This window comes from Oryza glaberrima, chromosome 12 (genome assembly GCF_000147395.1).
Source record: "Oryza glaberrima chromosome 12, OglaRS2, whole genome shotgun sequence".
In the NCBI taxonomy this organism is placed as follows: Eukaryota; Viridiplantae; Streptophyta; class Magnoliopsida; order Poales; family Poaceae; genus Oryza; species Oryza glaberrima.
Window position 1 is genome coordinate 18381548 of NC_068337.1, and position 24008 is coordinate 18405555.

The 24008-nt window shown below is 42.1% G+C and overlaps 2 protein-coding genes across 3 annotated transcripts; one reads left to right on the forward strand and one right to left on the reverse strand.

Annotated features, from left to right (window-relative positions):
- The first annotated feature begins 8924 nt into the window (after positions 1-8924).
- Positions 8925-13537, forward strand: LOC127758091 (zinc finger CCCH domain-containing protein 67). 2 transcript variants are annotated; one of them, XR_008013585.1, is made up of 2 exons: positions 8925-11246; positions 11920-13537. XR_008013585.1 is itself a non-coding variant. In XM_052283721.1 (1 exon), exon 1 carries the CDS (start codon positions 9129-9131, stop codon positions 10974-10976), a length of 1848 nt encoding a protein of 615 aa, XP_052139681.1. In that variant the 5' UTR covers positions 8925-9128; the 3' UTR covers positions 10977-11308. The 2 variants fall into 2 exon arrangements, 1 of the variants encoding a protein (XP_052139681.1); XM_052283721.1 differs by lacking the exon at positions 11920-13537 and having other exon boundaries at positions 8925-11308.
- A 5556-nt stretch (positions 13538-19093) lies between these two features.
- LOC127757870 (guanylate kinase 1) lies at positions 19094-23139 on the reverse strand. The gene is made up of 11 exons (XM_052283455.1): positions 22843-23139; positions 22343-22382; positions 22126-22215; positions 21635-21708; positions 21420-21549; positions 20450-20812; positions 20251-20372; positions 20007-20142; positions 19863-19908; positions 19662-19770; positions 19094-19544 (listed from the first exon to the last, which is right to left on the reverse strand). Exons 2-11 carry the CDS (start codon positions 22343-22345, stop codon positions 19466-19468), a joined length of 1152 nt encoding a protein of 383 aa, XP_052139415.1. The 5' UTR covers positions 22346-22382; positions 22843-23139; the 3' UTR covers positions 19094-19465.
- Between the last annotated feature and the right edge of the window lie 869 nt (positions 23140-24008).

Here is a 24008-nt window from a genome sequence, read left to right on the forward strand (position 1 = left end):
TGTCTGTGGGCCCACTAGAAATGCTGCCGGCCCCACCCGCAGCGACACAAGTCCCAAAGTTGGCACAGTACCCTTAGAAAAAGTTGTCCAATAGCAAATTTTGCGGGGGGAGTAAAATGAACAACACTACCTCATTGGCTCCTTGACTTGTATGATATGAAACCTCTGATGAAAAAAAAAAAGAAAGATTTTACTATACATCAAGCACGTGATTTTAGAAGAAACTGTATGAATTTCTAACCTTCAAATCTGCTTCAATACCTATGTTTCGGCTTCATCCTTGATGAATCCGACAGAGGACCTATGGATTAGGTTTTTAGGGTTGAGGTAGGGAGAGGAAGGAGATTTTGGAGTGGGGAAGTGGGAGGTGTTCTCGAGCTTAGAGGGATGGCTAGGACGGAGGTGATGGCGACGCAACGGCGCCGTCTCAGCCATGGAAGAAAATGAGAAAAGGTGTATTGGTGTTGGCGGGTGAAACTCTTCTCGTTAGAGTACTTAGGAGGTGGGGCCGGCGTGGGAGCCAAAGACAAGGAAGAAGACGAGAATGGGGCCATTGCTGTCACTTGGAGAGAGGAGGGGTAGGGAGAGGACAGGAAGGGAGGAGGCCAGTCTGTTGGGCCTCACTGGTGCCATTGACGACAGGACGCCGACGGGGCTAGGGGTCGCTCATCGGGGGTAGAGAGGCGGTGGTAATGGAGAAGGCGAGAAGATTCGGTGTTGAGCGGCGATGGCGAGAGGAAGAAGGCGGGATTAGGGTTAGAGGGACATACAAGAATCTTTAAGCAATGCAATGAAAAAAAAACACGTGATAGGAAGTAAGAAATCACTCGGATAATGAATGATAGTCAACAAGATTACCTTCTCTACAAATTACAAACAAATTAAGTTCTCATATATAGCGGATGTGGCTTCTTGGGATAGGGAGACGGTGGCAATGGAGGAGGCGAGGAGATTGGGACTGAACAGCGACATTAGGAGAAGGAAGACAGTGTTCGGGTACGGGATGTATACATGATTTTTAAAGTAATCTAACGGTTAGAAAACACCATAACAGGGAGGAAGAAATCATTTAGTGGTGAATAGATAATTAAAAAGGACTAAAAAAACCTTGTCAACAAAATACAAACGAATTAAGTTCTCACATTTTGTTTTTGTCCTACCCGCATCTTCTCTTCTATGCGAACTATGCCTTGCAAATTCCGCCAAGATCACTCTGCCACTACAAAGCGGTGGTGCGATACAAAGACGACGATGGAAAACCATGATAGGTCAGTGTGTTGGTACGTACGTAAGGTGAACGACGACGATGTGGGCAGGTTGTTGGACCTCGACTCAAAGCTGTCGTGTAAGTGTGTTGGGCAACACCTCAAATCGAGATGACTCGTCTTTTTTACGAGTCGTGTAATTAAGGTACTTGTCAAGAGTAACACACGAATTTTAAACTAATAATATTTCATGAATGATATTATTGTGAGCGTGATTTTGCGATGTTGGAGAAGGTTTAGAACATATTGCACTTTCTAGTCTTAATTTATGGGAAACATATCTTATACACAGAAATTTCCCGTGCACACCAACTAGCAAAATGTCACAGAAAATTCTAGAAAAAATTTGACACATACTTCCAACAGTGTTATATCTACATGTCAAATCTTTAGATTCCACCTTAAAATTTTTCACCCTATCACATCGAACGTTTGACACATGTATGAAGTATTAAATATAAGCTAAAAAATAACTAATTACACAGATTGCGGCTAATTTGCGAGACGAATCATTTAAGTCTAATTGCTCCATGATTTAACAATGTGGTGCTACAGTCTACATTTGGTAATAACGGATTAATTAGGCTTAATAAATTCGTCTCGCGGTTTACTGATGGATTCTATAATTAGTTCTTTTATTAGTACCGAATACCCTATGCGATACCCTATATAATACCCGATGTGACACGTCGAAACTTTATACTCCTGGATCTAAACACCCCCTAAATTCTTTTACTACTAGTGTATCTCCGATACTATAATATGACACGAGTCATTATCTCCTCCAACAATTGCTCTAAGTTAAAATTCTTCATGGGAAAGCTTTATTGCTCATGGTTGCCGTTCCAGAAAAAAAGTAGATCGCAATCTGTAGCCCTACCCTCTAACATATAATAAACTCTCCTAGGTGACAACATCGCACGTACGTCTTGAAAAAGTACAAAAAGAAAGGAGATAAGCACGAGAAAATGACCGGCACTAATTGGTCATCAAAGTTAAGTGGACGATGTATGGATGGTAGTACTCAATGCAAGTACTGTACCCAAATTGCATCATGTTTTCTCAGTCTCTATTCCAATTGTAATTACCTTACCACTAGTACGTCGTGACAGGATTAGTACAACAAATAAATTAGCTCTACATATCGATCTTCTGTTTTCTTTTTCGTTCTGACAGAGGTAAATTGTAAGGGATGTCTGAGAAAGTAGGATTTCACTGTCAACAGAATAAGGAGCAAATTGCTCCGTAGCACTTCAAATATTTATGTGTTTTTTTTATTGTTCCACTCATGTATGGGACCCAGGGCCCACATATGTGTGGATGACGCATCAGAATGTCATTTTGCATTTTATGCGCATGTTTGCATTTATGTGACAAGTGACAAATTCTGGAACTCATTTCAATTTAGGAGTTGGCTTCGTTCCAGGCCTGACCTATTTGAAACATGTGATCGGTGCTTCCCAATGAAAATAGAGAGCATGCTTAGTTTGTTACCATTTTCAATCATATTAAATTTGGGCATGCCAAAATTTGATAAGCGGAAATCCAAACATGTCTTAGGCCCCGATAGTTTCCTCCATATAACATCAGCCGCTGCCAAAATTTGATTTTTCAAACTAATTTTTGAAGGGTTTTCATCAAAATTTATTTTTCAGCATTATCATTTAAATCGCTAAGAATACATATGTAAAACTTTTACCTATAAATTATTAGTAGTTTGCTATTATCCGTATTTGGCCAAACGATGGGGGCCTTACATATATAAACTCTGGTAATTTGCTGGAAACTTTTTGACATAACTTCATGCAAAAATATCTCGTAAGGTTAAAACTAAAAAACACCGACTTACCTATCTTAGCTTACCCAATTTTAGCATTGTTAAGCTTTACAAGTTTTGTAATATTTTTTCCATTTCGTAGAATCTAAGACTCACTTTCGTTAAATTCATGTGTTCATGAGTTAAATTACTGGACAATTGGAGAGAAAAAACATTCACATTTGAAAGGCTTAATTTTGGCCCAAAACCAAAAGCACTCCAAATCTTGTAATGATATTAAATAGCTCCATCGTTTGCTCTTTAGTTTATCGATCACTGTCGAAACGTGAATTTTAAATCTTAATTTTATAATCATTTTGATTTTTTTTATTTTAGTTTATTTTAGTATTGGTTTTTAAGTCATTGAAATATATACATAAAAAATATTTTTTTAGTTGCTATAAGTATTACCGTTTATAATTAGGTGTAGGTGAAACTATGGAACTGTGGTGGCAAAAACTATATTAGTAAGCTTTGGCCATGACAATTTGTAACCTATATCATGTTAAAGGAACCATATGCGAGTTGTACACGTGTTATGACTAGAGAAAAGGAATAAGAAAAACAGAGTAGCTAGGAGAGGACAAATGGCATCCAAGTACCACATCACCCTGATTTTCCAAATCTACAAATCGTCAATATCGTCATTTCTGCGCTCTAGATCTGATGCAAGACCTCAGGCCTTAGGGTGACATCTCGACAGTAACCTTTAAGCCAATAATTCTTTTCAAAACCTTTAAGCCAATAATAATATAACAGTAAGAAAAAATAAAAATAAAAACAAGACAAAATTGATGATTCATATCCATAGAATCAAAGCTTTTTGGGGCATCTTGTGAAGTGGATGGCAACATGAAAGGGACCTCCATTTCATCCTAGAGATCAGATAAAGTGAACTGGGAATTGTGATCAAAATCTTACTGAAGATATGTGAATAAACAAACAAATCAATAAGTGTCACATGTTTGGTCTAGATGCTAGGATCAGAATTTCTAGCAAAAAAAGCAGGATATATGTAAAAATTCAGTTGATGCACTGCTAAAGTGCTACTAATATACTATGATTTGTTCTTGATGCTTTATTCTGGAAGTGGTGTCAAGTGAACTGTGCACCTTGCACACTTTATGTAGACCAGTCATCAGTTTTTCAATCCTGTCACTGGTCATATATATAGCTGAAGATAATAACATATGTCAGTTCTGCCTGTGGCAACAGTGGCCTTCTCTGATTGGCCTGTACTTGATGATATTGTGATCTTAATTGGATGACTCTACTAATGCAGCGAGTTTCCCTCAAAAGAATACTCGTAGCATTTTAATCACTTTAAGTGTGACATTTACAATTTCCTAAGAATTAATCTTCACCTTGCGCTGCCATTGTGCATTTGATTTGAAATAGTGTAGTAATAAATTTACCATTTATTTTACAGTAATGCTAAACAACGTATTTCGCTCTACCTATTAAGTACCATGCCTTGCAGCCACCCATCCATCCCGCTCCCCTCCCTCCTCTCCTCGTTCCCCTCCCGATGTTAAAAAAAAAAGTTACTCTCAATTTTACCCAAACGTTGGTTCTGTCGTTAGGGCTTTTTAGACGTCCCTCTTCTTCCCTCCCCTCCCTCATACTCTCTCCTCATGATGTAAAAAAAAATACTATCTATTTGGTGTAGAAAAAACTATCCTATCCCGTCCCGTCCCCTTCCCTCCCCTCCCCACACCCTCTCTCTTTTCTTGATGTAAACAAGTTACTCTTGATGGAAATATGGTATATGTTTTGGTAACTCTTATCCCCTCTACCCCCTTTCCTTCTAATGAAAAAAAAAACACTCTAGGGGTATTAGACAAAAAAATCTTGGAAATTTATTTCACTAGAACATTTATTCTATGCTTTCCCACTTCCCTCCCGATGCAACAAGAATTATTCTCACCCCTTCGGAAAAGGGTGCGAGCAATTTCTTTTACATTGTAAGAAGAGAGTGGGGGAGGGGATAGATGAAGAGCCTAGCATAACAAGGTGTAAGTAACTGTACATGTGGGAGGCGGGAGGCGTGAGGTGCACTATTGAAGCTAAATAATGTGCTACACTCTGTATATTAGTTCTAGTATATTTCGTGCATAAATATGCATAATGTCTTATCTAGGCTCAAGGCCATTTGAAGGGAAAGCATATGAATTTGATAGGATTTCATTGTCATAGGATTTTTTTTTCTAAATGGATCTGAAACAAAGAAAGGATACAATACCACTATACATGCAAATTTTGGAGAAAATTTAATGAGTTTCAACCTCATAAAATGTGTCCTTTCAATCTCTATCTTTTCGTAAACTCCTATGTTTTTCGTGCGATCTAACCAAACATATACTCATGTATTTTTTCCATTTCGTAGAATCTAAGACTCACTTTCGTTAAATTCATGTGTTCATGAGTTTAATTACTGGACAATTGGAGAGAAACAACATTCACATTGATTTACTGTACTACTGTAGGTCCCACACAAAGCACAATAACTATAATAAAAATATACTCCATCCGTCCTAAAATATAATAACTTTTAGCATTCAAAATTTATCGCAAAATATAAATAACTTCACCAACCATATTTCCTTCTCGACAAACCATAAACCTCCACTATTCAAATTCTTCACCAACTTTTATTTCCTCGAAAAATCGAAAACTTCTTCCATTTAATTCTACTAAGTATTCTTGTGTAAGGTGGTGTTTGGATCCAGGGACTTAACTTTAGTCCCTATATTTAGACACTAATTTAGAGTATTAAATATAGACTACTTACAAAACTAATTACATAAATGAAAGCTAATTTGCGAGATAAATTTTTTAAGCCTAATTAATCCATAATTAGAGAATGTTTACTATAGCATCACATAGGCTAATCATGGATTAATTAGGCTCAATAGATTCGTCTAGCGAATTAGTCCAAGATTATAGATGGGTTTTATTAATAGTCTACGTTTAATATTTATAATTAATGTCTAAACATCCGATGTGATAGGGACTTAAATCTAGTTTTAGTTCCATCTAAATAGAGTCTAAGTCTAATACTTCTTGAATTGTACAGCGGGATGTAGCCACCCACAACTAGTACTAATTATAATTAGTATTTTTTATTTGTGATGATGTCATAAATACAAGTGGCGCCACGCTGCAGGTGGAATACAAACGGAACAGCACGTGCCACGCGTCCCCGCTGCCAACTCGACTCGACTCGAGTCCGACCGAGCGAGCGAGCCCGACTCGCCGCGCGTCGCCGACGCCGGACCCGACCCACCCCACGAGCCGAGCCGGATTTATTCCCGTTTCCCGAGAAGCCCATTTGCTACTCCACCTCCCGGATTCGCTGGCGGCCCACAACCCACCAGCCCTGCTGACGAGGCGCCCACCTGTCAGTTACTCGCAGAGAGGGAGCCAGCGGATCGGGTCGGGTCGGGTGGTGGGTCCAGGCCCGGATCGCGAGGCAGGAGGAGGGGTGGCCCACCGCAGCAGCGCAGAGCCAAGGCACAGCACGCACGCACGCACGCGCGCGGGAGGCCCGGTCGGTCGTCGCGGCCCACCGGCTGCGGCCGGTCGCTTTGCCTGGCTTTCCGGTTTTACCCCCCGTAAAAAAGGAAAAATGTTCAGAAGATCGATATGCACGAAATCACCCTGGATTTTCGTGAATTCTTACTTTCTTCTATTGCAAATGTACGATCAACTACACGGTAGGAGTATAGTGCCGATCAAATTTTAGTATGGAACATGTTTTTCTTTTTTTTTTTACCATCCTTCTTTTGGGATAGTTACATATGACGAGGTAAAAATCGATCTCAAAAGAAACAGCTTATGAACCAAGAATAGGGTGTGATTATGTTTGATCATTTTTCCTGTTTAAAAAATTTAGTCCAAATATAAAAATAAATAAATCATATTTAAAGTTCCTTTAATGATAAAAAGTCGCAATGAAATAAATAGTGCTAAAATATTATAGTTTTTTCAATAACTGATGGTCAAACTTGAGAAGTTAACACCATCACATGTTATAATTATAATTAAATAAGTAGAATTAATAAATATGATTAAACATGTGGATTGGATAAATTTTAAGGAATTTTAGAGGGATATAAATAATTATATGAAAATCCTATAAAATTAAAATTCATGAATCCCAAGGGAGACTTTAGAGCTACTCCTTGCAGTGAACAAAGCTTCTAGTGTCTGCCTACTAGCATGTCTTGTGCGCATTTACTTTTTTGCGTGGAGGTTTGTTTACTTATCATGGAGATGAGCTGGTAATTCCATTTACTCCCTAATTAAAATCTGATTTCATAATTTTACTGTCTTTAGACTATTCCCAACCAAGACACTAGACATAGTTTTCATAAACTCTACATCATCAAGAAACTAGTACTATACATTAATCTTCCAATGCAAACACCGCTATTCCATACTTAAATTTAATGCTGCTTATCTCACATGATGTTCTTGGATGTTATGTAGAAACAATGTCTCTTTTCTCACGCAAAGACATGGTTTCCTTCTCTTTTCTCATTTATTTACTTGTCACATCAATTTTTATCCTATGTGGCAGTTTATTTAATGCTATGGACACCATTTTAATCATTGGGTTGGGAATAGCCTTAATACTACTTTGCATGTTTATATTCTTAATTGCATGCATGCTTCAATTCATTTGTTCCTCTGTGTGGAGCTGCACTTTCAGGAAAAAGTCATCACTAGATCATCTCAGTTGAAAATCTTGTTCCATCAACGTATCGTCTGACAGTTTGGAAAAAATGTAGTAGCAGCTTACTAGCTAGATTTGGTCAAAAGACTTTAACGTCACAAAAACAAATTAAGTCATACAAACAGATAATTAATTCCACTCTCCTCCATATCAGTTAATCAATGACATTTGACACTTTCCAGACCATATTCTTTACCTAAAACATCTAACAATTTTTTTTTTTCATCGAGCAATAGAAATCTATCCACCAGAGTGGTTTCTTAGCTTCATCTCGATCCTACCAAACCAAACTTAATCTTCTTTTAGCACGCATTCCAAACTACTAAACGATACGTTCTGTGTAAAAAATTTTATATGTAAAAGTTGTTTTTTGAAATATCAAATATATCCCTTTATCAACTTTCTAATAATTAAATCTTAATTAATCATGTGCTAATAACTTTCTCGTTTTACGTGTGCCAACTTAATCTTCATATTCGTCCGTTCCAAACACCACCTTAAAGCCATGAAGATATATAGCATGGAAGAAATAGTTTACTTATAGAAATCGAGGATGCTGCTAGCGCTTTTTAAGACAAAATATATATACCATTTATTGTTTATTATCATCTACTAGGCTGTGTTTAGATCCAAACTTTGGATCCAAACTTGTAACTTTTTCCATCACATTAACCTGTCATACACACACAACTTTTCAGTCGCATTGTATCAATTTCAACCTAAACTTCCAACTTTGGAATGAACTAAACACAACCCTAGTTTTCTGTCTGTATTTCTTTTCAGATGAAGTATACCGATCATTTCCATAGTCATCTACCGCTATGTACTAATGAACATGTGCTTTAAAAAGTTTAGAAAGTCAAAAGAAAGAAGCTGGAGTAGTCTTGTTTTCTCATGAAACCAGCTAAAATTCAATGCACCACCCAAACTTGACCACTTTCTCCCATCTCATCCAATAAGCATCAAAACCTTTTCACCTCCATCAAAAATAAAACCCACCCTTCTCACCTCTTTGGTTCAAGCAAAATTGTGACAAGCCTCAACAAAAAATTACCTTCTCTCAAGGTGCAAAGCTGTAAAAAAAAAACTGAGTAAAAACCCCATTTTACCCTTGTTCCCATAAAGCAAAGAGAAGGGGGAAAAAAGTGTTGTGTGTGTAAGTAAAGCCAAGAGCTCACTAAACCTAGTTTTGCCCAAAAACCCAGAGAGAGGAGGCTCCAAAGCAAAAGCCTCACTCCCTTTCCCCATCTCCTCCCTCCTCTTCGCCATTTCGTCGAACACCTTCTCCGATCGCGCGCCGCCGCCGCCGATGGGGGAGCCTGGGGGCGCCGAGGCGGCCGTCTCCGCGAGGCTGCTCGAGCTGGCGGCCGACGACAACGCGGCGGGGCTCGGGGAGCTCCTCGCGGCGTGGCCCTCCCTCGCCGACGAGCCCGCGCCGTGGTACACCCCAGCGCGGGGCGCGGAGCCGCTGACCCCGCTCATGGTCGCCGCCGTGTACGGCTCGGTGGGCTGCCTCGACGCGCTCCTCTCGCCGCCCTACCTCGTGGACCCCAACCGCGCCTCGGCGTCGTCGCTCTCCACCCCGCTCCACCTCGCCGCCGCGGGCGGGTCCGCCTCCGCCCCCGCGGCGGTCTCCCGCCTCCTCGCCGCCGGCGCCGACCCGGCCCTCCTCGACCACCTCCAGCGCCGGGCGTCCGACCTCGTCGCGCTCCCGCCCAACTCGCTCCCGCTCAAGAACCACCTCCTCTCCCTCCTCGGCGCCCGCAAGGAGTGGCCTCCCGACCCCTCCCTCCCCGACATCAAGAACGGCGCCTACGCCTCCGACGACTTCAGGATGTACTCGTTCAAGGTGCGCGCGTGCTCGCGGGCCTACTCCCATGACTGGACGGAGTGCCCCTTCGTCCACCCCGGCGAGAACGCGCGGCGGCGCGACCCGAGGAAGTACCACTACAGCTGCGTGCCGTGCCCGGAGTTCAAGAAGGGGGCCGGGTGCAGGAGAGGGGACATGTGCGAGTACGCGCACGGGGTGTTCGAGAGCTGGCTCCACCCGGCGCAGTACCGGACGCGCCTCTGCAAGGACGGCGTCGGCTGCGCCCGCCGCGTCTGCTTCTTCGCCCACACGCCCGACGAGCTCCGCCCGCTCTACGTCTCCACGGGCTCCGCCGTGCCGTCGCCGCGCGGGGCGTTGGAGATGGCGGCGGCGGCGGCGGCGATGGGGATGGGGCTGTCGTCGCCGGGGTCGTCGTCGTTCACGCCGCCGCTATCGCCGTCGGCCGGCGGGGGCGGGGGCGGCGGCGGCGGCGGCGCGTGGCCGCAGCAGCCGAGCGTGCCGGCGCTCTGCCTGCCCGGGAGCGCCGGGAACCTCCACCTGAGCCGGCTGCGCACGTCGCTGAGCGCGCGCGACATGGCCGTCGACGAGCTGCTCGCCGCGGCGGCGGCGGCGGCGGACTACGACGGCCTCGTCGCCTCCCCCGCCTCCATCCGGTCCGCGAGGGGGAAGGCGCTTGTGCCGTCAAATCTCGACGAGCTCTTCTCCGCTGAGCTCGCCGCCGCCGCGGCGTCGCGCTCGCCGCGCTACGCCGACCAAGGCGGCGCCGCGTTCTCCCCGACCCGCAAGGCCGCCGTGCTCAACCAATTCCAGCAGCAGCAGCAGCAGAGCTTGCTCTCGCCGCGGGCGGCCGCGGTGACACCAGAGCCGGTCTCCCCAATGAGCTCCCGCCTCCTCGCCGCGCTGGCGCAGCGGGAGAAGATGCAGCAGCAGACGCTGCGGAGCATGAGCTCACGGGACCTCGGCAACGCCGCGTCGCTGCTGGTCGGCTCGCCGGTGAGCTCGAGCATGTCCAAATGGGGGTTCCCCTCCGGCAACCCGGACTGGGGCGCCGACGACGAGGAGCTCGGCCGCCTCAAGCGTTGCTCCTCGTTCGAGCTCCGGTCCGGAGCCGCCAATGGCAACCATGAGCCTGACCTCTCATGGGTCAACACCCTAGTGAAGGAGCCGACACCGGAGAAGATGATGACGACGACATCGGCAATGGATTCCATTGGCATCTTGGGACAGAACACAAGCCGTGATCACATCGTCGGAGGCGAGGATGACACTGCCGGAGTCATCAGCAGCTGGCTTGAACAGCTCCAGCTCGATGAGATGGTTGTCTAGAAACACAAAACACAAACACAAACTGAACAGGAAATGCGCCATTCTTTTAGATGTGCTTCGCCGATTGCTACTACTACTCACTACTTGTTGCTACTTGCTAGCATCAATCTTGCTATTGATTACCGGTGATACATTCTTTTGGGGGTGATGAGAATTATTTAGCGGAGAAGGTGATGAGGAAATTCTTCTACCATTTAGCATTGCCCGTATGTAAAAGAATCGGAGGAATCGGAGCCTAGTCAAATTGTATCAAATTGCCGGCTTGCCTAGGTGAAAGATTTCTCCTTTGTGTTTCTTTTCGATTTATCCTTGTATTAATCTTTTTAATCTCTTTTCGCTGTTTTTCTTTTCTAAAATGTGACTGAGGATCATGAATTATGTTGTTATCTATTTGCCCCCATCCTTTGGTTGTGAAGGAGTTGGAGGGGAGGGTATTTACATCAAATGTTGCTTAGTCCTAACAAAGCTCATCATTGATGTAATGCCCTACAAATTGTACCCATGATTCATGATTGATGTAAAATTCCTATTGTAGTACCAAGATTGATTAATCTCCCCTGTTTCCTGCATTTCTTTTCTTTTCTTCAGAAAGCATCATATACATGTGCCCTTTATCCTGTGAGAATTACATTATCGCATACTCCCTCCGTCCCAAAATATAAGAAGTTTTGGTTGGATGTGACACATTCTAGCACTACGAAGCTGGACATGCTGCCTGTCCAGATTGTCCAGATTCATAGTACTATTAGGATATGTTATATCCAACCAAAACTCTTAATATTTTGGGAGGGAGGGAGTATCATTTCACCTGAGATGGCATTAGTTTTAAAATCACATGGGATTGTGTTCAGTTGCTGTTCTGATGGTTGCCTGATGACAACAGCTGTTGGCATGGGCTTAGTTTGTGCAGTGCTTGACTCTGTGGATGTGGTCATGATCACAGGTCGGCAGATCGGCATTGAAAAAGATTGGCTTGGCCTGGATTGCTTCCCTTCTCCTGGAGGCATTTTGAAAGGGATTTGGATATTAAGATGGTTAACATCATCGATCAATGCGAGGTTAATGTTTAATGTGTTCTAGATGACCTGGTCCCTCACTGATGCACCCTGTCAGAATAAAACAACTTGGGGACGGTGGCTCGGTAAGCTCGCCTCTTGTCTTTGTTCACAGTGCTGACTTGTACTGTGACCTGGAAGAAACATGGGTTGGCTACTATTTTCATGTATATTGTATAGCGTAAAATTTCCACGAAATTGCTATGGTCTAAGTAAAATTCAGATTGTTGCATATTTTTATTCTAGTGAAGTGTGAATGCTTGATGCTATTGTGATCCTGGTTAAGGTAGCTCTTTTAATAGTATAACACTGAGTTTCTTGGTCTTTCTGTTTCTTTTTTTAGCCATTCTTAGTTCCTAATTTCTACAAAAAAGGAAGTTGTCTTAGATGTTACAGGGTAGTTTCTGGATGTTTAATGATGCATTCAGATGGTGACAGTATTGAAACTGGATGGAATATTGCATGGATGTTTGGTTTGCATTTCATCTACTTTTGATATATTTGGATACAAGGCCAGATATGTGGCTTTATTATTCATCATGTGAGTTGTTATTAAATGATGTAAATATTTTTTTTAAGAAACAGTTAGGTCCATAATGGCTATGATTAGAATATGGGTTGGGTTAGGGAACCTACCTCTCTCTGCTGACATTCAGGTGCATCTACTTAAGCTAGGTCCCAACAATTAATACTCTTTTTTGTAAAATTGTCATCTCAAGCATAAATTGGTGCATAGTAATTGCATCACACCATCCCTACTCTTGATCTATTAAATTTGCCATATGATTAGATATGTCTGGAGGCAATTGATATCGGCACATGCCTGTCAAGCTATAATAGTACATCAATATAAAATGGTAAAATAATTAATTTGTCTTTGAAGAAATGTTTCATGTGGGCCCTTGAGCAAGTGGATCTCGTTCTATTTTCCACAATAAAATTTAGTGAGCAAGCTAATAGGCATTGTGCATATATAGAAAACTATCCAATGAAATGCAGCCTTCCTTTCTCTTTTTTAAATGTGGTTTGGTTGGGACTTGGAGAATGGGGATTGGAAGGTGGTACACAAGTGACCTCATTCAGATGTTGATTTCTCCATTCTGAGATAACTAATGTTGCTATTTAGAGTTGATGTGACATCAATATAATGTATTATTAAAAACTAAAGGGGCACCAATCTATTGGTGCAAAATTGACGGGTAGGAGGGTCTGCATCAGATTTTGCATCTCCTTTGCCTACATAGTTTGTATCTATACATGATGGTGATGTGCTCTTCTGTTTATAAAATGTTTTTTTCTCACAGGTATATAATAGCATTCTTTGTCCTACTAGCACTGGTAGAAATTTGTTCTGAATTGCTATTGTAAATCTATTCAATATTTATGTTGGACAATATCATCTTCGGCGAAAAACATTTCAGGTGGCTAGAACTAATTTCTGCACCAAGGAATGTAGTATTTCTATTTCCGATTTTGCCTTTTGATTAAGACTTTCTAGGGGATAACAAAAGAAAATAAGATAAAAACAAATCTCATGTATCATGTGTGTCATGGTGTTGGCTTCTTTTTTGACATTTGTTCGTCTTGTGCGGAATGCTTTTTCGCAAGTTGCGTCCTTTTGGTTTTGGGGTTATGTGGATGTGGAATTTGTCGTTATGCGGTGTCTAATTTATTTCTTTGTTTTAGGTATTGAATCATAGGTTCATTAAAGAACTATATACATAGCATAAGTAGCAAAGTCTAATCGTATGATGCATGAATGCAACAAAAAAAAATCTACATAAATTATCCTATGCCACTAAAAATTTTACACAATTCTTTATTTTCAGACTAGTTTTTGGGTGACTAAATATATTATAAGTGGCAAAATTTGCTGCAAGACATTCAAAAAACTTGTAGGGGACACTGCAAGAACGCGTATCTATTGTGGGGACACTGTAAAAAACTGGTAATGATACATGGTGTCGGAGCTATATGCGAGCTGCACATGGCAAGCATGGGCAAAATTGTACTTTCACGATTATTTCTCTCTCTATTTGCGCTAGATATAATAAAATAAAGTCGTGGGTGTTCAATAACTAATTACCATTTTTTACGGTGTCCTAAAATGAAGGGATAGACGAGTAGCTCGTCATGCCACTATCGCTGGTAAACCCTGGTTTCCACATTCCCCTCTCTTCTTGCCTCCCCCGGTTTCCTCTCCAATGGACAGGGGGTAGGCGACTCAATCTAATGGACAGGGAGTAGGTGATTGCGATTTGCCGCCTAAAATCTAGAGCCCTATCGGTTGCCCTAATAAGCTGAAGACAAAAATTTAAATTTTCAAACTTAAAATTTGAAAATTAATTTTAAGATATTTTAACGTAGTTTCTTTTTTAGCATTGACTTTTAAATCGTTAGGAACACATATATAAATTATTTTTACTTATAAGTTAATTTTTATTCCCTAATAAGCCAAAATATGAGCAACTGATGACTCCCCTAGTAGCATTTTTCCATTTACCATTCATTTCACTGAAATATGCGCTTGAGCCCACATAATTGAGGCTGTTGCTGAAGGTTTCTGTGATTCATCAAGGTTTCTGTGATTGCAGACTGGATGGCACAGCAAGTCAGGAACAGAGTAGCTTGGCCCCTGGCTCCTGGCTGGCCTGATCAATCTTGCAGGGATCCGATGGCCACGTGGCAGAATCCTGACCCTCAACACGTACGGGCATGAGCTCGATCTGCACCACTATACTCCAAACATCTGCACGCGTTGCTGCAGGCAATAACTTCTTTGTCTCGATGGAATTTACTACCGTCAGAGGAATTCAGTAAATGAACAGTAAATTCACATTTTTCTCATTGGCATTTTTATTGCAGTAGAAACCAAAAGGTTCAGATAAGTTTGTTGGGTTAAACAAGAAGAGAGATGTCCATAAGCTTATTGATGTTTTTAAATAAAAAAACTAGTAGTGTTATCTTGAGCTTTATCATGGCCAAAATGATGGTGAATCTTGACCTTTTTGTTGCAGCTGAAAAGTTGAAATAAATTTATTGGATTAAACAAGAAGGGAGTGTACTTTTGTTCCTTCTTTAATTAAACTATTTCAGTGACCTTGAGCTTTAACATGATAAGAAGAGAAGGATAGTCCATATTGATATGTGGGTCCAAATGTCCAATACATGCCACAAGTCGGTCAATTAGCTTCTAGATGCATTACAAATGTCTTACAAATTCCTATTTGTAAGACTAGAATACTAGACCTTCAAGTCTATGAATGACAAACAGTTCATTCTACAGTATTTTTTTCTTAAAAAAAAATCATTCAGTTTGAAACTAGCAGTTGATGAAATTTCCATACAATAGAATATGCTAGAGGTGCCAACAACACATGATCCACAAAATTCTTCACCCAAACAGTATGAGAGGCAGGACCACTACATGAGAAAATGTTTCTGCAGTTCAGTCCAACCAGTAGACAGGCTACTGAAATGCTGCCAAAATTGAATGGCAGCTTTTAGCCTTTTATGGTTTGTTTGGGATGCAAAATATTCATATAATACCAGAGAGGAAACCTTGCTGCAAATATTTTGATAAGACCCATAAATCTACAGTATATCAGTATGCTTTGAATTATCAGTAGAAATTAGTATCAGTATTAATTAACTGGAGAAGAAAATGATTGCCGGTGGAATACAATTTCGCGCATATTTTCTAGGAAAAGCTTGGGATTGCTTGCAACACTGGAAAGAGTACAGTGGTGAGACCAGGAGATAGTACAATCCTATTTTCTTTAGATTGATCACTTCCCCATCTCAATCTATCATGTTCAGTGAGAAAACCAATCATTTTCATCTGATATAGAGTATCATGCTTAGTGAGAAAATCAGCATGGCAGCACCATTTCCTTCATCTGTCATTTTCAGTTAGAAAAACCAGTCAGTTAGAGGCACCAACCCATGTGCATACAATCACTCTCTGAAAATCTAGACAAGGTATATTTTCCCTCTCAGCTGATCAATCAACTGAAGAAAATTCAGAACACAGCCATTGTCACCAGGTAGCAAGTGCATCACAAAATTAACCCCATGTATGAGGATCTAGTCAAGTAGGTTTAGAAATTAATCTTCGTGTGAATGAATCAGCAGGCAACTAAGCAGGAAACAATGCAATGAATAGGAGCAGATGAGCAGGAAGATTCAGAGATTGCAGCGTAGGGTGACTGAACCTGAAAGGAGTAATGTGTCTGAATCACTGATTTTTCAGAAAACACAGTGATGCTCTTGAAGAAGGGTTCATGCTTGGCTTGTGTCATTTTCCATGAGAACAGACACATGGCTTTGTAGTTCTGTTGGATATGGACATTGAGAAGGACTACTCTCTGGATTTTGAGCTGGATGCAGCCATGCTTTCTAGGATAGGTTAACAATCTGCTTTGCTTTGAGGCTTGGATCGAAAGGAGTTTGTTCTAATAGGGACTAAACTTTAGGAAGGATAAATGCTTCATGGAAGATATGGAGGCAAGTTGGCTGTAACTGTGATCTAGATTACTGTGTTGTTCTTGATAAGTCATGCAAAAGCAGATAGCATCTCTCTCTCCCTCCCTCTTGAAGAGAAGAACAAAAATAAAATAGAATCCATTTACAGTTTTTATGCTGTTGGAGAATGACTCCATCCTCGTAGCTTGAAAGGCCCACAATAGTCTCAAAGAAACAAGAACAAAAATAAATGCCTGAAATACACTGTTCCAGGCCCTGTTCTATTATTCCTCAACTAGTACAAAAGTTTCGGGTTCTCTCAAGTTGGATATATTTATCATCTGCACTCTGCAGGACATATCATTAGCAAAACTTATTCAGACAAAAGGAGAACCGCATCCTATCTTACTATAAAGTTATCCCCCACTAACTTCTTAAACTTAACATACAAAGATATCATATCATCATCCACTAACAAGATGCCACATCATCATCCACTAATTAACAAGATACCACATCATCATCCATTAACAATCATCACATTTAAACATCATGCAAACATGCTATATCTTTATAGCTTTATAATTTAAGAGCTTATCAAATACAAACATGTTAAATTATCATCCAACATAATTCACATAAGTTTCAATGCATATCTTTCAATGTAATTCAAAGTATGAATTACCCCCCCCACCCGAACTATTGCGGTCGTCTGAGTTACCCCCCTGAACCACAAAACCGGACATTCTTTACCCCCAACTATGCAAACCGGACGAATTACCCCCCTCGACCCAATCCACGGTGGTTTTGGTATACGTGGCGTACACGTGGCAGTCCAGTCAGCGTTGTTTTAATTAAAAAATTGTGGGACCCACATGTCATACACTAAATACTCTCTCTCTCTCACCCTTTTCTCTCCCGCGCAGCGCGCATGGTGAGGACGAGCGCGGGGGGCGAAGCGTGGAAGCGGAGCGCGGCGGCGCGGACGTCGGCGCTCAGGACTTCGGCGCGGAGGCGGCGGAGAAGTGTGGCGGCGAAGGCGGCGGAGGAGCATGGCGGCGGAGCGGCATGGTGGCGGAGGAGAGTGGCGGCGGAGCGCGGGGAATGGTGCTAGTTGTGGGTGGCGGAGGCGGCGGAGGAGTGTGGCGCGCCACCGCCGAGGAGGAGCCCGCCGCCCACCGTGCGTTCCCGTGAGCCCACGACGAGGATGAGGAGCCCGCCGCCCACCGCGCGTCCCTGCATGCCCGGTTGGCCTCCGCCTCCATCGCCGGCCGTCGTCGTCCTCGGGCCCCCTCCGCCACCCACAACTGGCTCCGCTCGTCCGCTACGCTCCGCCGCCTCCGCTCCTCCACCACACTCCGCCGCCACCGCTCGTCCGCCGCCTCTGCCGCCACACTCCTCCGCCGTCTCCGCTCCTCTGCCGCCTTCGCTCCTCCGCCACGCTCCTCCGCCGCACTTCGCCGCCACGCTCCTCGGCCACCTTCACCGCCTCCGCTCGTCCGCTGCCTCCGCTCTGGCGCCACGCTCCTCCGCCGTGCTCCGCCGCCACGCTCCGCGCCCCGCGCTCGTCCTCGCCGTGCGCGCTGCGCGAGAGAAAAGGGTGAGAGAGAGAATAGAGAGAGAGTATTTAGTGCATGACATGTGGGTCCCACAATTTTTTAATTAAAAAAACGCTGACTGGACTGCCACGTGTACGCCACGTAGACCAAAACCACCGTGGATTGGGTCAAGGGGGGTAATTCGTCTGGTTTGCATAATTGGGGGTGAAGAATGTCCGGTTTTGTGGTTCAGGGGGGTAATTCGGACGATCGCGATGGTTCGTTCGGGGGGGGGGGGGGGGGGTTTAATTCATACTTTTTCCTTTATGATATCCTATACACTTATATAGTTCATCCTCACTTAGTGCTTAAATGATTAATCTATGGTCCAAATTATCTTTCTCCTTTTTTCCTCTAATTAAGTCATATCACATCGCTGTAAAAAAAAGTCATATCACATCAATTTTTTTTAGCCTTTAGATGATTAATCCACGGTCCAAACTATCTCCCTACTTTTCTTCTTCTATAGTCATACCACATTACTTTTTACGAATCACCATTCTACATACTATTTAAATTTAAATTATCATAAACCACATTAATTTACTTAATTTGATGTTATCTAGCTATTTTACGTGTATTTTTATTGTTATCATACTAAATTCCTGCAGCAATGCGTGAGGTTTCACATAGTTAGTTTAGTTTTTGGTTCTCTGAGACTAGTGAAATCGTCATTAAAACAGACAAAATGGCATAGATTGTGTGGAGATTATGATCACACTCTGCTACAAAATATAAATATTGCTGCACGTTTCCGAAATAAAATGTTTATATTTTAAAACGGAAACATAAGTATTTCTGCACGTTTTCCGAAATAAAAATGCTTATATATTTTAAAACAGAAACGGAAGGAGTACTATAACAGAAGCCAGTTAAAAGAGCGATAGAGTTTAAGAAAAAGATGGGCGATTCATTTGGTGTGAGCCAAACATTGATATACTAACAATTTGCTTGTATTAGCTTACCGATTACTAATAGACAATTAGCTTGAGAATCAGGATGGACGCACAGCATAATCCAGCAAATGGATTAACTATTAATGTTTATAGGACTACATGAATTCTTTTACTTCACTGATAAAGGAGCCCTCATTGTACTCCGTTCAACGAACAAAAAAACCTCTCAAGAACAATGAAGCAAACAATTCCTCAATGATACGGTACAATTCCTCACTATGATTTCACCTAGTTCAGGTATGATGAACCTAGTAGCTGATGCCTCTCCGGCGAACAAATAACAAATGGAAATGAATTCCATGTTTTTTTATTTCCTTTGTCCTAGGGTGTTTCTGAATCTGTTATCTCAAGCAGGTTGATCAAAAGTTTCTCGTCAGTGCTTCTGCAATGCCATCAGCAACAATGTTTTGAGTTATCTAGTTAACCGGGGATATCTTGAGGCCCCTTGTTCGTCCAGGAGCACCTCCTGAGAGAGACGACAAGTCGAGCAATATCCTGTAGGAATACAAATAGAGAGAAGATCGTGTAATCAGCTTTTCAGCTATCATTAGCTTGAAAATAAGGCGAATCAGCTATCATTACCATACATAAAATTAGGGGGAAATGGCTTACAAGTTTGTGGTTCCTTTCTCTGCTTCGTTAGTCTCAGATTGCAACAAAATTTCTGAGTTTGTTTTGGACAGGATTGAGTAACATGCAGTTTCTTTCCCGTCCTTGATGACTGATCCCATAATGAAAGTTACTATCAGATTTATGATGAAACACTAATAATAATAAAATGGAAGGAAAAATGTAAAAGCTCATGTTTCTTACAAGAATCATTTGAATCTTCGTGGTCATCATCCAAAGAAAGCAACTTCTGCAGGTCACAGGTAAAAATTAAGGAACAGAACAGCGTATTGCAATAAGCATCTCTCACAAGGAAAGTTTATGCAGCCAAGGCACAAGGTTAATTACCTTCAAATTTTCATAACAAGCTTCAAGGTCATCATTTACCAAAAGATGATCAAAAAGACCTGGTGAATTGGACTGGTCAAGCTCCGCACGAGCATTCCTCAGTCGCTTCTGGATTTGCTCCTCTGTTTCAGTTCCCCTACATAGCCAGTGCATAAATCAAAAAGTTTATTTCATATGGTCAGGAATTGAATAATCAAGTACATGAGCTTAGGCTATCACTGCATTTTGTAAACTACAAATATACCGTGCCCGAAGGCGCTTCTCTAGTTCCTCGAACGATGGAGGGCATACAAAGATGAATATTGCTTCAAGAGAAGAAGCCCTCACAGAACGAGCTCCTTGGACATCAATGTCGAGAATACACCTCTTCAATGAAAAAGCAATGGAAAGATGTAGCAATTCACCTTTCAGAAGTTTTCATGAAAAAAGAGTAATAACTTTACCTTCCCCTCATCAGTAACAGATTCAACTGCTTCAATGCTAGTGCCATAGACATTTCCATGAACATGAGCAAACTCAAGAAATTTGCCCTCACTTATCTCTTCCTCAATCTTGCTTCGTTCTGTGAAGTGGTAATGAACTCCATCTATTTCTTTCTCCCTTGGAGCTCTTGTGGTGTGGCTAACAGAAAATCCAAACTTTGATGGATATTCTTTCATTAATTTTGCAATTAATGTCCCTTTACCAACACCAGAAGGCCCGCTAATCACAATTGGCTTTTGGCCCTCACCAATTACTCCCTTGCTCCATGCAACAACAACTGTGCCCTTAATTTTGCTCTGCTGCTTAACAAAAGGAGTGTCTACCTAAAATAAACAAAGCAGAAGAAACCATGCCATCTCAGTAAGGTGAATATTGGAAAAGCAAAAGAAAAGGAGATAAGTATACTGATCAAGTGCACTGAGAATACAATATACTCCTAGGCCTCTAGACAGAAAGCACACAGAAAACATGAAACACAAATAGACCCTTGTGCTGGCATCTAGTGAAAGAGAAACCATGCTTTCAGGTCAATGCAGAAAATATGAAACACAAAAAGACCCCTGAGCTAGCATCTTGTGAACGAAAAATATACACTTTCAGATTAACAAACTGGCATAATGCACCACACCAGCAGATTAACATAATAATGTTATGACATGAATAAAAGAATAGACTTCTAGCTTACAAGTAATACAAGAGACAGAAGTAGCATTATTATATACCATATATTATATAACTATAGAACAATCAATATGCATGAGAGTCTACAGGAACAGCAAGAAAATTATTTTCTTGTTAAGTTTGTATGAAAGGAAACCATAAGAGTATGCAGTTTCCTTGGTGCTAACTAAAAACTAATTACTTTCCGTAAATTAAAAGAGAACAGAAGTAAAGAAAAGAAGAGCGCTTGCATCAATTTTCCAGCTTTACCTCAAGGAACCAGATAGAATCATTCAAGGGAACACCCTTCTCAATAATCAGTATCTTCTCATTGTTTACGAGAACCGCTGAGTGTGAGCTGGTTGGATTTGGAGGTGCCCCAAGTACTGTAGGTACAACCCTGCATAAACACAATGGGAGTGACTAACTACCAAAATGAAAGCACAGTAAATAGAGATCGCAAACCAAAATGACAGAACACGTACCAAGTCTGAGTTAGTTTGTCCAAAATTTTGATGGTAATCGATGACTTGGGGTCATCTGAATTGCTGATAACATACTGCAAAAAGCAAGAACATGCTGTTACAATATAAATTTAGAGTACTCTCTAGTAAGATTAACACCGATTGACAATACACAGGGGAGTATGCTTTACTTACGTTAAATACTGTCAATAGTACTAGCTGGTCCAACTAAGAATGAGCAAAGACAGATATAAACTTGACTTGATATTAGGAACATTATCGGTCATGTTCAAAAGAAAAGGCAACACTATCAGCACAGTTAATTTTAATGAATAGTGGCGCTATTTATCAGTGGTGACAGATTGCTACGAACACGTTTTCTTAAACTCAAGCAACATAACACAAAGTGACAGCACACAGCCTAGCATCTCAAACAAGGAGGACAACCATCATGGGTATGTAAAATCAAACCAAAGTTACAGTACATAAATGAACCTATTAATTCAACTTACCGTCTTATCGCCTATATCTATGGCATTCTGCAGGCAGTCCTTGGATTCCAAGGCGACGCTCTCGACACGAAACTCCGGAGCCTCTTCACCCTGTGGCCAAATCAAAACCAGAGCAAGTTAAGCATGCGGGTCCCCTTTAACAAACTCTTCTTGGCATCCACACATAATAAGCAGCACATTGGCGAGCCCCTGAAATATCCACCACAGCTAAACTCACCATAAAATGCGCCGTGATCAGGGCAGACGCGCCTCCAATCCTATATACAGAAATAAAACAACCGAACAATTAGAACATAATACAAGAATACACATTCTGGTTACTAATACAAGGAGACTGAATTGAAGACACCATTCCCACACACATCTATCCATAGTAAGCATTCAAGAACTACCACCACCATACCATACCAAAACAAGAACCCAAACACCCCCAACCACTAAACCAAGCCCCTGAACCCCCCACATTTCAAGACCAAACCAATCCACAGAGAGCACAAACTAAACCACAAACCAATCCACACTAAACCAACATGACTCATCACCATTCCAAAAGCTAGATCCACACAAGAACAAAAACAAGCACTAATAGTAATATATCCGGCAATAGTTGGTCAAACAACAGAAGCACACACCCCCCAACCCCCACAACCATCCCAAGAACGGTCAGGGAGAGCCCTAAAGAGAGATCCCAAAGGAGAGATCGGAGCGGCTGCAAACCTCGTTGCCCCACCGCGATCCTCAGCTTCTTGATCCCCTCTCGGTGGCCGCTACGACGACGACCCCAAGAAACCGAAACCCGCCCAAGAATGCTGACGCCGAGCAGGAGGGGGTCGGAGGCGGGCGGCGGGCGTCGGCGGCGGCGATGGAGGAGAGGAGAGGATCGAATCGGAGGAGGAATTTGGTGGGGAGGAGGAGGCGACGGCGTCGACGTCGACGCCGCGGCGGCTTTATACGACTTTTTCTTCTCTTCTCTCTCTTTTTTTTTCTTTTTTTTTGTGGGCTTTTTTTTTATTTTGTTTTTTTAATTACGGATTCGGTGGATCTGGTCGTCGTTTGTAAGAGGGAGGGGGGAGGATGCGGAATTGCCGACTCTACTCCAAAAGCGGCTTTTTCCTTGTTTGCACATCACTCCAAACCTAAAACATAAAGTGGCTTTTCTTTATGAAATAAATAGTTGACCTATCTCGTTTATTATAGGTATTTAGGAAAATTTGTAAAGGTTGGCTTGTGTTGTTTTAGTGCTACTGGTATAGTTTTCGGTGATTCTTTAAAGTCATTTGATTGTAAATTTTATCAGAAAATGCTTCTAACAAGAGGTAAATAATCGAGCGTTGCACTTAATACCCTCGCTCCACTTGATCCTCGAGGCAAGTGACGTAGGTGTGGTAGAGCCACTACTAGATCTCATGCTTCTCTAGCATAGTGAGGTTCGTTACGTGACCGAGACGCTCTGGAAAGGTGCTCGTAGGAGAGGGGATGCCGAGAAAGGGCCTATCTACCAGTATGAGTTTTGGATAAGGATGGGTCCCATTAGGTGACGGAGAGACCAGAGCAGGAGACTATGATGGTGACAGGTGGTCGTCGTGAAGGGTAAGCAGAGCTCGAGGATCAGTACTTGGAGGAGGCGGTGGGGTGGGATCCACATGGATTTAAAGGTGGACACAATTCATCTTTGATCGACTGGAACAACTTGACTGCCAATTTTATTTTGTTGGATTAGACGCACAATGTTAGTCACGCCTACTTTGTTCGATAGCTAAGCTATTATAGATCGAGTCATACGTGTTTATGAGTGCCAATTGGTCTATTTCATGAGTTTTTCTTATATATAATATATAAAGATCGAAACCCGAATACAAATTACATCATGATGAAGAAAGTGC

What these genes read in the sequence shown, in the direction of transcription:
- LOC127758091 (XM_052283721.1), top strand. Translation starts at nt 9,129, where the DNA reads ATGGGGGAGCCTGGGGGCGCCGAGGCGGCCGTCTCCGCGAGGCTGCTC.
- LOC127757870 (XM_052283455.1), bottom strand. An exon ending in GACAAACTAACTCAGACTTG is followed by an intron (nt 21,550 to 21,634) that starts GTACGTGTTCTG and finishes GTGTTTATGCAG; the next exon opens with GGTTGTACCTACAGTACTTG. An exon ending in GAGAAGCGCCTTCGGGCACG is followed by an intron (nt 20,143 to 20,250) that starts GTATATTTGTAG and finishes CTGGCTATGTAG; the next exon opens with GGGAACTGAAACAGAGGAGC.